This window comes from Gossypium hirsutum, chromosome D02 (genome assembly GCF_007990345.1).
Source record: "Gossypium hirsutum isolate 1008001.06 chromosome D02, Gossypium_hirsutum_v2.1, whole genome shotgun sequence".
Classification (NCBI taxonomy): domain Eukaryota; kingdom Viridiplantae; phylum Streptophyta; class Magnoliopsida; order Malvales; family Malvaceae; genus Gossypium; species Gossypium hirsutum.
The window spans coordinates 885,708-898,171 of NC_053438.1; the positions used below are offsets into that span (position 1 = coordinate 885,708).

The following is a 12,464-nucleotide window of genomic DNA, read 5'->3' on the forward strand; positions in this document are numbered from 1 at the left end:
TTGATCAAACATATGTATGTAATTATATTATACCTAAAACTGTATCATGTTTATGATAGTGAAACTTTGAAAAGAATGTTTTTTAGGGAGGGATCGGCCATATTACATGTTTAGTTATCTCATTAAATTCCTTTGAAGTCTAAATAAATAAAATTCTAAAAATTAATTTTTTTTGACATATAACATTATATCATTCCCTGTTAATATATAAAATTATAGAACGATAGGCAATAAATACGAGACTATAATAATGAAAAATTAGGAAACACCACACATTAATTTATTCATTCATTCATTCATTCATTCTCATATTAAAAGTACATGAGATTATTAATACATAATATTCAAACAAACATAATATTGCATGAAAGAAACACACATTTATTTAATTTAACTTAATAGATGCGCATAAAAAGACACAGTCTGATTATGTTATGCCCTAAGGCCACATGATTTTCTCAAATTCGATGTTGTAGTAATTAGAAACAGTGTAAATGTTACCTTCCATTTCAGTTGTGAAAGTGTTGCCATTATTAAGTGTGTCACTTTGCTTGAACGTGAATGGAACATCACACTTACCTTTTGTTGCAATCAAACTCACGATCACCTTAGTCTTCGGAGGCACCACAACCTTCTGTATAACTTTTTTTTTCTAGAGGTCGTTATGAATGTCTCATTGAGCTCATTATGGAGTTGTTCATGATCGGATAATTCGATCTTCCCGCCCTCACTGATGATCGGGAAGCTGTTAACGTCGAAGATGGCTTTGGTTTCCAACTTTAGTGGAGAATTCGTGCTCCATATATTAGACTTTATGATGCGGTCGTTAAAAGCACCAAAAATATCATATCCCTAATAAGTAATGAATAAGAATAGTAAAAGGGAAGTAGGGTCAAATCCTCAAGGACTGGATTTGTACAATATCTTGTTCCATGAAATTCCAGGCAGAATCTTCCCCAAGAAAAACTGTGTTCCTGGAAAAAATAAAAAATAAAAGAATTAAAGGTTTGGATTTGGAAACGAAAAATAAAATAAAAACATAATTAAGAATATTGAATCGAAAATTCGAGAAATTAAAAATAGAGTGGAGAGAAATGAAATTCTTATGGAGATTCCAGCCTCCAATTGTCTCGTTCCGCCTTGGGTTCAATTCTCAGCTTTTAGATGATCCTTCCCAAACCGAATAAGCCACTTATAGTGGAAGAGGATGCCTACAACCACTAGCTCCAAAGATTTAGACTTACGATTTAGACTTATAATTTAGTGGAACCTGACTCTAGCCAACAATCGCTTTTGTAGGATCGTCTTATGCTAGATCAACGCTTCTCAATGGCGAATCCCACACCATTTTGTCTCTTGGACTCGCCAACCTCTGACACAGTAAGCTAACGAACTGACTATGCAACCTTCCCAAAACATACCGCCTTTGCATACGTTGAAAAGCTTACTTCTTAAAGGACATGGATGGAAGCGTCAACCCCGAAGTGCAAAGAAAGGATGAATACTCAGTGAGGAGGCTAAGTACGGATTCTAAGCCTCAAGAACCCTTTTTGGGGAATATTGACAACCTTCGACTAGATGGGTTTAGTGGCTCATGGTTGTGGTGGAAAAGAAAATAAATATAATAAAAATAGAGATTTTATTGAAAAGAAATATAAGAAGAACAAAAGCCTAGACTTTTTGGGAGGGAGTGTTTACAGAAAAAGATGGATTTCTTTTGAGTCACTTCACTTCACCCCCTATTTATAACGCTAGGGGAGATAGTCTAATCCTACTTAAATTCCCAAAAGATAAATACATTTAATTGAAGATAAATAAAGATAAATAAAATAAAATCCAAAAAAATCCTTAATAATTATCTCAATATTAATTATCCTAATATAATTAAAATAGAGTTTAATAGAATAAAATCTCTTCTTTTTGCATTTCAACACTTGTGTCCTCCATGCTTGCACTTTTGGCACCAACTTTTCCTTATGTCGCACATTGGCCCATTTTATCTCTAAATTCACGCTTTTGGCCCTTAATTTTACTTTTTTCCTCAAATTTAGTCCTTATGAGATAAAAGATCATAAATAGCTCAAATTAGCAGGATCATACTCAGAATAAATACATAATTAATACATAAAAATACGTTATTCTAGAGTGTTATCAAATTCCCTCTACTTAGCCCATGCTTGCCCTCAAGTATGGTTCCTATCTACTGTGAAAGTTAGATTCTGCCATAAAAGAAATACCACTCCAAAGTTTTATAAAAATCAGTCAAAAATGCATATGAAAAATAAAAAGAACCCTAAGCTTGCTTTAAGTAAAACAGAAAAATTTTTCCAATTAATACACAGAAAAATTAGAATCGACTTGAATTATTTAATGAAAATTAGGTAAATTACCAAACCTACTTAGACACCCTATTTGATTCCTCCTTTAGTCCTCAAAATATTTTTTTTGTCTTTTTTTATTTTGATTTTTATTTATTTATTATTTATATTTTTTTATGCTTTAGGAATATACTGAACCTTGTGACGCGATTCGTACAAGCAAGGACAATAAAAAACCAGATCAATTGTTTTAATAGTCTAATGACTTGAATGAAAAGTTTTAAATAATTCAATGAAATTAAGTGACCAATTTAATGACCTTATATGTAATTTACCCTATATATAATTATTTTTATATACACTTTTTTAAAAAAATATTGATAAAATCACAAGTTGCTAGCAAATAAGAGAAGAAAGATAAAATAAAAATAAAAATAAATCCAAACCCCTATTATATTAAAATCTTTTGACTCAAAACCAAATTTGCATTTCACAAAAATATGATAATTTAGTACTACAAAATCACAATTAGACATTTCTTTGAACTCTTTAGTAACTGCAATAATTGGTTGCGGGCTTTACTTTCATGTGTCGCATTCATGGCATCCAACCTTATTATGAGCTTTTCTAGAACCATTGCATTATCCAAGAAATAATGAACTATTTCAATCATATGTGTGGCATAGTCTGAAATTTCAATCTCCTTCAGGTGAAATGACAAACAAGAAGGAACATCTATATTCCGTCGAGTTCCCGCAACATTCTAAACTCATGACAAAAGAAGAAAAGTTATTTGTTTTGTACCATGAATTTAGGTGATATTGAGCATGCTTTTGATTTCTTAAGTTTATCATTAAATCAATTAGTTGCAACGAATAAACGTATTTAGACAAAGACTTCATACCTTAAATTCAACGATAAGTGTCTTTAGATTAAGCGCACAATGTAGAAACTCCACAAGCCAAGCTTCTCTCCCATAAAATTCGAATTCAGTAAGATTATGAAATATAGGAAGTCGATTTGTTAGGGGAATCTGCCCACACAGGAGGTATTATATACTGTTATAATGTTAAAAGGAAAAAAAAAACACATGAATACTAAGTTTACTAACCATTTTATATATCAATCCATAAACTTAGAGACCGTACATTGCAAATTCCTTGAATAAGATGAGTTACACTTGTTTCATAATTCCTTAAATTTTGATGACGATGCCTCTGGTTTCAGTATGTTTATTTCAGCTCTTGCATCTCAGTTTCATAATTTTTCCTTTTGTTGGACGAGACAGGAAGCAAGGCAGCTCATATATTTATGAGAGTAGTCTTATCTTATGCAACCCACTCTGAATGGAAAAGTCATCCTTCCAATCATTCCTTTATTTTAAACCATGATTTTATGTTTAATTTAGACCATGAACGTAGAAGATGTTTGGACCGAGAGTACAAGGTACGCCAGTTGGCTTAGAACTTAGTTTTTATCCTCTCTTTTATCAATTGGTGTTATTAATTTGGCACCATGAAATTGTTTCTCCGTAAAAAAAAAATTATTATTTTTTATATTACATATAATAATAACATTGAAACACAAATCTCAACCCAATTAGAATCAAGCTTTGGCATAATAAAGCTACCAAATTATATTTATTCACTTATTCTCATAATGACAGTACATGACACAGTTAATAATGAGATGACAGACAAATAGTGCTTCGTCCATGAAGGGAACACCAATTTATTTAGTTTAATTTATTAAGTACGCAACACACACAAATTTTCAAGCTTCCATGGAGCTGTGGGGTTTTTCTCAATTCAAGAGGTGATAGGTTCTTCTTTTGTATCATATTGGATGTTGTAGTAATTAGCACCAGTGAAAGTGTTACCAGTGACATCAGTTGTGACAACGGTCCCACTATAAAGAGTGTCTTTTTGAGTGAATACGAAGGGAACATCACACGTGCCATGGGATATCGATAGATACACCGTCACCTTAGTCATCGGTCGCACATGAGCTTGGTGGTTAGCTTCCATCACGGTGGTCGTTGTCTTGGTCTCTCCCCACTCGATTCCTGCTTCGAGTTTGGAAGATATTTCGACACCCGCTTTGCCGATTAATGGAACCCCTACTTCGAAGGTGGCTTTGGTTTCAAGGCCTAACGTAAAATGAGCTAGCCAAGTACTGGTATTGGTCTCTGTATAAGAAAGTTTCACATCGAGTGTGTTGGCTTGAGTGGTACGGTTAGTGGCAGAATTCTCGGCGAGAACAAGGACTTTTTTGTTATAGACTAGAGCATTTTCAATATCGTATCGGAGATTATAAATCTTTCTTGACAACACAGGCTCTTGAACCATTAAGAAGGCCTCTCTGGTAATAGAAGGGACGGCTGCATTAAGGCAATTTGTCTTTCCCTCGATCGTGAGACGCTTGCAGAACTTATTATTGCCCAAGTTGAGCAGAGCTATTGTCTTGTTGTCGACTTTGAAGGCACGAAACCGAGTGTCCTTATCGGTACCTTTAGTGTCATTAGAATCCGCCCAAATCCAATTCGGGCTACGCCACCAGAACTTATCGGAAGAAACCGGCTTGATCCGGATGTCTCCATTCTTCATATAAAAAACCTCCATTGGCACAGATCCAGCACCGACATCCGTACTCGAGAATTCTAAATATGGGTGACCCTCGAAATGGCTAAGACGCAGGAACATATCATTGTTTCCTTTGAAAGCAACGTACCGAGGCAGAATCACCAACGACTCCCAATCAATAACTTTGAAGATATCATTGCCATTATCCGCAACATTTTTGTTGTTTGCCAACACGCCACGACCGAGTTCCGATGTAGCCAATGGCCATAAGCATAAATAGCATCCAGATTGAGCATGAACAAATCGAAAATTTTTATATACAGAGTCTTTCAAGATAGGCTCGAACAATGTGCATGACTCCTTGGATCGGTCTTCTTCCGGCTTATCGGCAGTTATAGTAATCCAATACTCCTCATCTGGTTTTCCGGTGATGGAAGGATTATGAGTTCGCTCCAAGTATTTGTTGTTGGTACAGCTCCTTATGTGCACCAGCCCATCTTTAGCAAACTCCACTTCGAATTTTGCATTTGCGCTCACAACCGTTGGTTCGGTGAACTCGGCATACCCGTTGTACTTTCCGTTGTCGTGCTTGTAGCCAAGGTATGTTTCTGCACCGGAGGATTTGAGCACGATGAACCTTGGCACTGACTTTTTCTATAACAAAGTAACTCTCTCAATCTTGTGCTTATGCTTTGGTATACATTAAACCTCAAGGGCTAAGCTTTTTATAGAAAAACTTATTGCTCTTTTATTTTAGTAGTTCTTTTTTAGATTTTTTCTTACAACTTTGTGCCAATTAACATTACAGTCCACTTGTTCTTCTTGATGTAACCTACATTTCAATAATTTTGGTACACGTTACAAATGGAGTAGGAGATGACTATTACAAGGTTTAAACTAATCTTTTAAGATGTGAATTTAACCACTACTCTCTTATATTTTATATGTATAAACGTTGGAATTTATCAATATCCTACTGAATATATTTATGATTCACCTACATTTAAATCATTTTAGTAATGGTTGATTGATTCTTAGTTTAATTAGCATGAGTATTGGTGTCAATGCAAGAAAACGTGAATTTAAGTGCGTTGAAATATATTATTTTTTTATTTATGAGCTAAAAATTAAAATTCAATTTTGAAAGGAATATAAAGACACATGAAGCTTGTATTTTTTTTTTTAATAATGAATCGTCATACGAAATCTAAAGGATTCACATGAAACTGCTGAAAACCAAAACAAAGGTTGATACGGAACATTAAAAGGGAGCATACGCATAGCTCCGCCATTCCCCTTTGTCACTGCTTGCAATAATTGTTCATTTGTTTGGAATTCCATTGCTAGAATTTGAAAAAGCCTTCAAAATAATATTTGTTACGTTGTAGTAAATAGGAGAGGAACGAGATTTTTTTTAATTGCGGGAGTTTATCCTCTAATAAAAATGTCCAACACAACAAATTTTGTTTATTTTTCTTAATAATTTGATATGATAAATCTTAAATTGTAAAATTTTATCAGATTGCTCCAAGGATCAAATTGCTCATCATTTATTATAATTTTAATATATAAACATATAATTCTTTCTTGAAGCTAAGGTTTCTTCATTGCTATGTAGATTTATATTATCAATTCTTTATTTTTTTCCCAGTTTGATTCCTTCATCAAATTTCTATGAAATAATAGTTTTTTTTTTTAAAAAAAGTTTTGGTCATTTAATAATCAACACAGTTCACTACATAGAGAGTTCAATCACACAAGTTCATTCAGATTTGAATAAAAAGAGCCTAAATCAACCTTCAACACCTAAAATCGAAGCTAGAAAAACTAGCAGCAATAACAGCAATAGGATCTTCATAAGACAAGCTCACGACAGCCACAAAAACACCATTTCACAAAAACTAAACCCCAATCAAGCCTTTAGCAACAAAGGCAACTTTTGATCCGTATGTATGGTTTAAATTATGTTTTGATTACCGAACATTAAATAGTTACGATATGATCACTAATTGTCACATCCAAAAACTGAGTTAGTAGGAATTGGGTTAGTGAACTAAGAGTGGTCATGCCCTATTTTAAAATAAGGGTAGTAATAGTTGTAACAAGTAATTTAATTTGTTTGAGCGGTTAAGTATTCTTAATGTATGCTTGAGATTGTGTTTGATTCTCTTTAAGAATTTATTTATTAATTTGATCCCATATCTGATTTGGTATGTATAGATTATCTTTAATTTTTGTATTTTATTTACATGAATGAACCTGTAATTGGTTCAATGGTTAAAACTTAACATCCCTTCTGCTCACAAGTTTAAATCATGTCGTGTGCAGAAGTAGAATTATTTTTACTTCTGTCTTGCTGTGCCGTCCATGCTGCAGAATATGAGTCAAACTCAAATTCTTAGCAACTTGATTAAGTTAATATCTAATGGGATAATATAGTTTTTTTTTTTTTTGGAGGAAGATATCTCCTAATTTTTCTCCTATTATGTTGTCCACCTTCAAGCAATCGGCTGCTTTCCCCTTGTCGATCTTGCTCTCCAATTTGGAATTCAACGTCGAATTTATTTGCTAGCTAGACATATTGCTCTTCAAAATCTGTCGATTGGCTTCTCAAAAATTTGTTGCACCAACTTCTTGTCATCATTCTTCTTTAAAAATGCACATCGATTGGCTTTTAAAATTACACCGCCAAATTTCCTTTGTTGTCCACTAAATCTTTGTACCGATTAGCATCCAAATTATATTGCTCTTTTACTGCCAAAGTCTTCGTTAATACCCCTTAAATTGTGGGTCCATTACATCCAATTTATACTTGCACTGTTTGCAGCACCATGTACCTCCAAAATAATTGCTGCAATTATTGTTTACATCCTTGCTATAGCCTCCCTCAATTTCACCGTACAATTGTTGCCTTGTTGCATTGTGTTGGTGCAAGAGGCAGCAACAAAAGAGAGAACAAGAGCACAGAACATGAAGCAAGGTGCAAGAAGCATTTTTACTTGCTCACAAATGTGCAGCAAGGGAGCTAATGGCTGATAGCTCATTCAGCTCATTCATTCAACTAGAAAAAACATACATTTATAGTCAAATACATCACCAAATAGTCAACTAACCCCACTAATCAGCATTGGGACTATTAAAACATTGCTTGTACACATAAACAAGCCACCTAAACTAGTCATTCAACACCTAATGCATCAAGTTGTCATCAACTTGTCCCTTTTAAACTAGATTAATTAGAATGAAACTAAAGAGAAACCTTACTGTTACAGCAAGCATATGTGCTGCAGCATGTCATCAAGCTGCATGCACTTCAACCACAAAATGTAACAGCAGCATGGTTGGCCAATTTCCAATACTCCTCCTTGGACTCCATGCTGCAAATACCAGTCATTCATCAAGTTTTTTGAACTTGGCAGCTCTTAGATGCTTTGATTCAAGCTGACCAATTCATTTTCTTCTTGCACAAACAGTTCGTGAGTATAGTTGCTTGCCTTCATTCTGCCATTTTGGCTTGCAATTCGACAGGCTCACTGTAACACCCCTTACCCGTATCCAACACCGGAATAGGGTACGAGGCATTACCAAAACACATACACTTGTAAACGTATTTAACCGAGTTATAAAATTTCATCAAAATTAAAACTTTCAAAATAATTAACATGTTTCTATAACTTTTCCCAATATATCCTCAAAATATTATAATCATAATAATTGGGGCCCGCGAGACCCGATACATACTCATGCAATTTAATGCTTCATTTCCATTTCATTCAATTCGCAATTTCTCATGCTCATAATTTAAATCATATCACTAGCAATTTCCATTTAATTCACGTGCAATTCAATGACATCAAATTCAAAACTAATACGTATTTACCATTTAACTCAATGTTTATTGATTATACCATTCAATAACACATTTATGAAATTCTCAATTTAGCAATGAAAATATCACTTTAGTTTGAATAACAACATCGTCCTGATATAAATACACTACCACTTATCCATTTACTTTAATTCTTTTGGGCCCATTTGTCACTTACCATCCTTAATCAAATTAGGGAACGGTTACGGAAAATTGAGTACTTCACTTTCACTTTGCCATAGTATAACTATGGTCTTACGTATGATCACTTATCACTTGTCCCTGATCAGATAAGTGTAGCCACCTATCACTTTGTTTCTTGATCAGATAAGTGTAGCCACTTATCACTTTGTTTCTTGATCAGATAAGTGTAGCCACCTATCACTTTGTTTCTTGATCAGATAAGTGTAGCCACTTATCACTTTGTTTCTTGATCAGATAAGTGTAGCCACTTATCACTCTGTCTCTTGATCAGATAAGTGTAGCTAAAGCTATCACTTATCACTTTTCACTTGTCACTTGATCAGATAAGTGTAGCCGAAGCTATCACTTATCACTTTGTCACTTGATCAGATAAGTATAGCCGAAGCTATTACTTATCACTTTCCACTTGTCACTTGATCAGATAAGTGTAGCTAAAGCTACCACTTATCACTTTGTCACTTGATCAGATAAGTATAGCCGAAGCTATTACTTATCACTTTTCACTTGTCACTTGATCAGATAAGTGTAGCTAAAGCTACCACTTATCACTTTGTCACTTGATCAGATAAGTATAGCCGAAGCTATTACTTATCACTTTCCACTTGTCACTTGATCAGATAAGTATAGCCGAAGCTATTACTTATCACTTTCCACTTGTCACTTGATCAGATAAGTGTAGCTAAAGCTACCACTTATCACTTTGTCACTTGATCAGAAGTACTCAAATCCGGCGTTCCGCTCAATTTGATCATTTATTCATATATCATGCTTACCAACATGTGTTAATTCATAAACCATTCATGGTATTATTTCATGCCAAATCATATACTGAATATACCATACACACATACTATGAAACTTTATTTTCACACATGAGCTTAAACCATGACCAATAATGCACAAAAATAAGCATCATTCATATTTCATCGTTTATGAGTTATAATCAAACATATGACCATTTATACACGAATCATTCATATATTTCCCAATTTTCCTCCTCCTCCTCTCCATTCCACATCCTTAATGTGTATAACACACTTAAACAACATTAACCATAATTTCAATATTCACTAACATGTATATTCAAAGTAGTTTATCCGAGTCAGAGTCACTAAATTATTTTTATCCGGAGCTACAGAGCTCCAAATTAAGATCCGTTAATTTTCCCTGAAACTAGACTCACATATCTTCATACCATAAAATTTTCATAATTTTTGGTTCAGCCAAATAGTACAGTTTATTCTTTAAAGTTTCCCCTGTTTCGCTGTCTGACAGTTCCGACCACTCTTCACTAAAAATTAATTATCTCATTGTACAGAATTCGGATGATGTTTTAGCTTGTTTCTTCTAAAAATAGACTCATTAAGGATTCTAACCATATAAACTATAACTCATAATCATTTTTTTACAATTTTTAATGATTTTCCAAAGTCAGAACAGGGGAACCCGAATTCATTCTGACCTTGTCTCACAAAATCTATTATATCTCATGATTTACAATTCCATTGCTCACATCATTTCTTTTATAAGAAACTAGACTCAATAAGCTTTAGTTTCATATTTTATTCATCCTCTAATTCAATCTCTACAATTTTTGGTGATTTTTCAAAGTTACACTACTGCTGCTGTCCAAAACTGCTTTAGTGCAAAATGTTGATTTCCATTTTGCCCCAAATTTCACAGTTTATACAATTCGGTCCTTTCTCAATTAACCCCTCAATTAATCTAATTTTCTCAATTAGTACTTTACTAGACATTATAAGTTGTTACACAACTATTGAAATTCAGAATTTCCACATATAACTCTATCTTCAAACTCTTTTACTATTAGGTCCCAAACATTCACTTTCTATTCAATTCTTTCAATAAAATCAGCATATGAACAATTTAAAGCTCTAATTTCATGCTAAATCATCATATACTTCCAGCACATATTCATATCAACTTTCAACTTCTTTCATAAAATCAAAAACTAATGGATTTAACAAGTGGGCCTAGTTGTAAAAGTCATAAAAATACAAAAATTTCAAGAAATAGTCAAGAATTGAACTTACTTGTAATAAAAATATGAAGAACCAGCTTGAAGAAGCCCTTCCATGGTGTTTTAGCTGATGAGAATTCAGAAAAATGAAGAGAAATCTGGATAATTCCACTTGGGTCCTAACTTTATTAAGCAAATTTTGCAATTTTCCAATTTTGCCCTTAATTCTCCTTACTTTCTTGCTGATTTCATGCCTCTGCCGTCCAGCCCAAATAGACCTTGGGTCTATTTGCCTTTAAAGCCCTCTTCCTTTTATCATTTAAGCTATTTAATCATTTCCCAAAATTTTGCATTTGTTACAATTTAGTCCTTTTTGTTCAATTAATTATCGGAACTTTAAAATTTCTTAACGAAACTTTAATACTAACTTTTTAACACTCCATGAATATTTATAAAAATATTTATGGCTCAGTTTAAAATCCCCGAGGTCTTGATACCTCATTTCGATTCTAATTATTTTAATATTTATTTCTAGTGCACTATTCACTATTTCAAAAATTTTCCTAACTTCATATTTAACTTATACTTACTAAATTAATAATATTTTCTACCCATTTGTCGAATTTAGTGATCTCGAATCACCGTTCCGACACCTCTGAAAATTCAAGCCATTACATTTTTTTTTTGTCGGATTTGTGGTCCCGAAACCACTGTTCCGACTAAGCCTAAAATCGGGCTATTACAACTCTCCCCCCTTTAGGGATTTTCGTCCCCGAAAATCTTACCAGATGGTAGGTTAATGATTTACTTCCACAGTATATTTCAAATTCACACATGATTTTGGATTTTCATATCTTTTACAGATAATCACATAGATTCATAAGAAAATCAGGATAGCGATATTTCAGCATCTGAAGCTACACAAAGTATCGAAAAATTACAATCCATATAGAATGATATCCATTTTGATAACCTGAGTAGTTTTCAGAACTATCAAATATTTCTCTCTTTTATATTGTCCTCATTTTCTAATTCATTCACTTTTCCGACCACATTATTATTCTCCCGTACACGAACTTCTGTAACACTACACTCGTAAGCTTATTCAACCAAAATCTCACAAATTTCATTGTAACATTTTACTAATATGGGGGTGAGTGTAGTAAAGCCTCAAATTTATCTTACACATAAATGCGCATAACACATACCATCACAAATAGCCAATTCATTACTAAGTTCACATTCTCAAAGCATTTAATAAACATTTGCTTTTAATCACTTTTGTTCTCAACACAAAATTCTAACTCAAATCACTAATTCACAATCAAAATTTCTATATAGCATCATAATCCAAATATCATAACTCATATGCTTGTATAATTATAACATTCATCAATAAAAAAATGTTTTATTCTTTGATCCATACCTTTATGAGTTTCAACTCATAATCAATACATTTTCACTCAAACATTTTAGTATTTATTTCTATACTATTAGAATTAACTCAGTTG

The 12,464-nt window shown here is 33.2% G+C and overlaps 1 protein-coding gene across 1 annotated transcript; it reads right to left on the reverse strand.

The window, feature by feature from the left end:
* Positions 1 to 4,126: 4,126 nt before the first annotated feature.
* Positions 4,127 to 6,192, reverse strand: LOC107960610 (uncharacterized). The gene is made up of 2 exons (XM_016896930.1): positions 6,178 to 6,192; positions 4,127 to 5,554 (listed from the first exon to the last, which is right to left on the reverse strand). The coding sequence occupies exons 1-2, from the start codon at positions 6,190 to 6,192 to the stop codon at positions 4,127 to 4,129; spliced, it is 1,443 nt and encodes a 480-aa protein (XP_016752419.1).
* Positions 6,193 to 12,464: the final 6,272 nt, after the last annotated feature.